The sequence below is a fragment of the Pinus tabuliformis genome, chromosome Q (assembly GCF_031772625.1).
Source record: "Pinus tabuliformis cultivar Carrire ecotype Pingquan chromosome Q, CPIR1, whole genome shotgun sequence".
Lineage (NCBI taxonomy): Eukaryota > Viridiplantae > Streptophyta > Pinopsida > Pinales > Pinaceae > Pinus > Pinus tabuliformis.
The window spans coordinates 820,606,118-820,611,247 of NC_142296.1; the positions used below are offsets into that span (position 1 = coordinate 820,606,118).

General features: G+C 37.5%; 1 protein-coding gene across 1 annotated transcript; it reads left to right on the forward strand.

Annotated features, from left to right (window-relative positions):
• The first annotated feature begins 4,067 nt into the window (after nt 1-4,067).
• LOC149222161 (uncharacterized) lies at nt 4,068-4,595 on the forward strand. The gene has a single exon (XM_089387521.1). The coding sequence runs from the start codon at nt 4,068-4,070 to the stop codon at nt 4,593-4,595; it is 528 nt and encodes a 175-aa protein (XP_089243647.1).
• The last annotated feature ends 535 nt before the right edge of the window (nt 4,596-5,130 follow it).

The following is a 5,130-nucleotide window of genomic DNA, read 5'->3' on the forward strand; positions in this document are numbered from 1 at the left end:
AAGAGTGGGAGTCTTAGTGAATGAAGAGGCTCTATAGCTAAGTGCGCAGAGGCCTAGGGTAGAAGTCCGCAACTGAGTGTGCGGACCCCTACAGCTGTGTGTGTAGGGCAGTTAGAGTCTATATTGAAAATCTGAATCATTAATAAAGAGACGTGTTTTGAACCTACTGTGTACTTTCCATCTGTGTAAGCGTTATTTCACTTCTGTTATAAATGCTGCGATTATGATATGTTGAATGTTGAGTTTCAGATATAATGTTAAGTTGATGCGTGAAAATATATGTTTCCATCTGTTACATGAATGTAAGTAATAATATATGTTTATGCGAGGATAATCTTAATTGCATGGTAAAGTTGGCTAATACTTAAGACAATTTGGGAAACAAGTCAGTAACCTAATTATAGAGGCGCGTAAGTGCTTGAATCATCGTTTAGGGTTGCGCGAAGGACAGTTGAATACCTTTGTGGAGGTTTTGAAAGACAAAAGAAGAAATACATCGATAAGCCCTCAAGGCTTATCAATTTGCACGAAGACAGTGGTTAAGGTATAATATCGACATCACGAGTATCTTAGGGTGTAGAAATTTGGTTCCTGCATCCCCCCATACTGCTTCCGGTGATACTTCAGTCCATGCTCCGCGGATTGATGTCGAAAGAGCCAGTAGTGTAGGGATTTGCTTGGCTGCTTAAAGCTAAACCTGGATCAGGGCCCATCAAGCCAACACTATGTCATACTAGAAATTTGATTTTGGAGGCCCATGATCGATGGGTATAGTGATCCCATCCCTCCTCGATATTCATGTGGGTATCCTACCATGGCTTCTATGTGCGATGATTCCTCTAGGGCATCTTGGAGAGTTCCAATATTTTGTTGTGTCAACGGTGTTCTTGTAAGGGGTAAGAGCGCTTTAATGAAAAAATCTCTCTGATGGTTGGGATATATGGTATAGCTCAGCTTGCCAATAGCATATTTAAACCTCTGTATCAATTCCCAAGTAGTATCTCCTTATTTTTTCTTGATATCCCATAGCTCAAACAATCCCTATTGATTTGTTTGTGGCACCTTGAATTCTTGAACGAAGCCTCTCTTAATGTCATCCACTAAAGGATTCTAGTTCTATTCTCCCAATTTGATAAACCATCTTAGAGCCCTTTCTCTTAATGTGGTCTGGAACTCAATCAACTTTACATTATCTCGTGTCTGGTGTGATCTCCATATGGCTTCACATAGGTACCAATGTTGTTCTACGTCTTCATTCCCTCTACCATCAAACTCAAGATATCTAGTAAGGGACCCTGCCATGTTGATTCAAGTGTGTGCTAAGAGCACAAATCCTTTGTTTCTTGGTTTCTAAGATCCTTGTAACCCTAGATTACTAATGGATGTATTAAAACTCACTTTATATTTTTCATGCATAATGTGTACTCGTATTACTTTAATAAACTTAGCAAAAATTTTGTCAGGGTTTCTGTAAAGCACTAGGGGAAGGTCAGAGTGAACACTACCTAAACTTTGCAGATTCTACTATTGAACCCTAGCCAACATATCATCCTTGACGAACAATCTTCTCATCACATCACACATCTGACCTTTCATCTCCTCTTCATAGTTGTTGCTAGTGCTTCCTCCTGGCATCTTACCCGCAACCTGTAAGGGAGAGTCCCTGTCATTCTCCTAGCTCCTATCCATCCAGTCACCATCCCTTTCTTTTTCTATGTCTTTCTCCATACTCTTTCCTTCTTTCGGGCTCCTTGACACCGCTCGTGCTTGGTGGGGTCCCATACATCTCTTATTTAGCGCTTATACTGCTCTTTCCTGCCACTTTTGTGCTAGTAGCCCTCTCCTTTGTGCCTTAATGTCTCTAGCTCTTTACAAGCCTTCTATGTCTATTCCTTTAGCAACATCTACATTTCCCCAAATGGTAGCATTCTCCCCTTAGGCCCTTCCCCCAGTACTGGGGTTTTACGCTACCATAGTTTCTACAAGTAAAGGTAACAACCCTTCTTCAACCATAAACATCTTAATCCACAAAGGCACTTTGTTCACTAGTTTTTCTCTTAATCTCAATCTGAACAATGCATCCACCTTTGAAAAGCATTGATAATTCTCTGCCGTGAATTCAACTTCGTACCCTTCTACAATAGTTTGTACCCAGAAATATACTGCTCTCATCAACTCACTATCCAAATGTTGAAGAGTTACAAGGTCTCCGGGAACCTAGTAGCGATGTGCTAGCGTAGTTCCTTCTGGCCGACTCTTTACTTTTAGCCTCCTCAACCAGTTATATAAGCCTTCAGAAACTTACACTAGAAGATCTTGTATTGATCACTCGCGACCTCTGAGTACAAAATCTCTCCACGTACTTTAGTGATAGGTTGGCCTCGACAGGTAGCCTGCTCTGACATGAACCGATCTACTCAGTTATACCACCAATCCCAAATCTCCTTCTTAAATATCCTTGTCACCATAGTCCAAACCAGTGCTTCTGATTTCAGGTCCCAACAACGGAACCATTTGTTGGCACAAAAATGTCATCAGGGAAAGACCCTGGGTTTAGGCACAAGGGGCCAACAAGGGTCCATTGTAGTCTAGGACAATGTCGAAATTTTCACCCTACCCCAAGGGATAATAAGTCTCACCCGAGGCGAGTCATGACCGAAACTAAGAAGGGTTTATAAGGATATCAAGGATGATCCAACCATTACTCTATATACATCTTAAAGCATACATTCATAATAACATTATATCATTATGGATATCATATTCATACGAGGAAAGACCCTCAACCTAAAAAAAATTGAGTAGGCCCACAAATCACAACAATACACATAGATAATACCATGCAACTGGTTCATTTACTCATTCATATTAACCCAATGGAAGATTCATTACAACATACATTCGGCAAAAATCCATGAGAAAATACATAAAATACCTTGGCTGAAGAATGTCTTAGATCTCAGTGTTGGCAATGTTTCCATTGATGTCAAGTTATGTTGTTTGATTAATGTCAATAAATGTTATTGATGTTACTAAACCCACTGATGATAATTTGTGTTGAATGTAAAAGGCTAAAATTGATGTGAAGTGCAAATTTTATGCTAATCATTGTGAAAGCTAAACATTGAGGCAAAATATGGAATATGTATAATTGTTTGAATAGAAAATGTATATAATCCAAATTTGATTTATCTCTTGTAATTATTTATGAATGAGGTGTTAATTCAACTCTATTTCTTTTTACAAACAAGTTTCTGAACTAAAAATGAAAGGACAATCTTGTGAGTAGTTTTGGAAGTCCAGGAGACTTTGTTTCATTTCATATTCCTCCAAATAATACAAATATCCAAGAGGGCTTTCTTATAAAATAGACAATTTGGAATGGAAAAGTGTTCCTTTTTACCATATATGGAAGTGGTCTGCACCATAAAAGGTTGAGCAGTAGCAGAAGAGAATAAGTGTAAATAGAAGGAGAAGTTTAGCAGAAACGTTGACAACAAAATTGGGTATGAGGTAACTAGCACTAATGACTTGAGAAAATTTTGTTCTTTTCTATGTTGCAGCTTGAAAAAGAACATGTTGTAGCATGTTGGGGTAGGAGCCTCCTGTGGGTTATAGCCTGCAGAAAACTAGTGGGATTTGAATCTTTCGTTGAGGTAGGAGCCTCTTATAGGTAGGAGCCTACAAAAACTCTGATGTAAAAAGGTGTAGAATCTTTCTTTCACATCACTTTCAGCCTAAAAGTTCATGGTTTTATCTCTTTGGGGTTTCCACTTATATCTCATGTCTTCATGTGTTTGATTCTTGCATGTTGTATGAATGCAATGTAGTCTTGGTAAACATATCAGCAAATCGTTCTCCTTGAAATATGAAAAATAAATACAATAACTATTAAGCACATAAATAAATCATTAATCGCATATGAAGAAGATAAATTGAGAAGAATTAAATGAATAAATTACTAATTCACCCCCCCTAGTAATTTCCCTTGTCAAATATCAATTGGTACCAGAGCAGGTTCCTTCTATAGTAGTCTAACAACTGGAAGGAGGTCCTAAGTAAGTAAAATGGCTAGCCAAGAAGGATGTTCAACAAATAAGGCACCTCTATTTACTGGTACAAACTATGACTTCTGGAAAGTAAGAATGAAGACATATTTAATGTCTCTAGGAGTAGAAGTCTGGTCTGTTGTATTGATGGGGTATGAAGAACCAAAGGAAACAACTAGTGATAAAGATGCCAAACTGAACTTTGTAGCTAATGCAAAAGGTATGAATGCACTTCTGAGAGGTCTACGTGAGTCTGAATTTATCAAAGTAATGCATTGTGAGATAGCTAGAGGTATTAGGGATAAATTAGAAAATATTCATGAAGGAGATAAAAAGGTGAAGATGGCCAAATTACAATTTTATAGAAATCAGTTTGAAACATTAAAAATGAATGAATATGAAGATATAGCTAAATTATTTCTAAGAGTGGATGAAGTTTTGAATATCATGCTGGGTCTAGGTGAAACAATCAACGAAAGTGTAATAGTTCAGAAAATTTTGAGGTCATTACCTTATAAATTCAATGCTAAGGTTTTAGCTATATAAGAAACAACAAACTTTGATACCTTGAACAGAGATCAACTACGTGGCTCTTTGATAGTGTATGAGATGAGAATTCCAAAATGAAAGGCAACCAGTAGAGAGGCATCTTTCAAGGTAGACAAGCACACAGAAGAAAAGGAGCGGTCATGCTTAGGTTCTGATGAAGAAGAAGCAAAATTCATCAGATTGTTGAAGAAAGGCATAGGTAAGTATAAAGGAAAAGTTTCATTTAAGTGTTTTAATTGTGGAAGAGTGGGAAACTATGCATCAAAATTCCCTTTTAAGGAAGAGGAAAATCAGTTTAAAAGGAAAGAGATGAACAAGTCTAACAAAATACATAATGAGAGGCAATTTAAAAAGAAAAATTTCTATGCTTAAGAAGATAGTAGTGGATCTGAAATCTCTAACGAATCATCTAGTGAAGATGGAACAAGTGAATTTATACTAATGGCCTTGGAAGAACTTGAAAAGGATTATCAGGAATATGAAGAAGAAAAGGAAGGTGAGGTAGACCTTGAGTGGGGGTTAATTAGTGCAC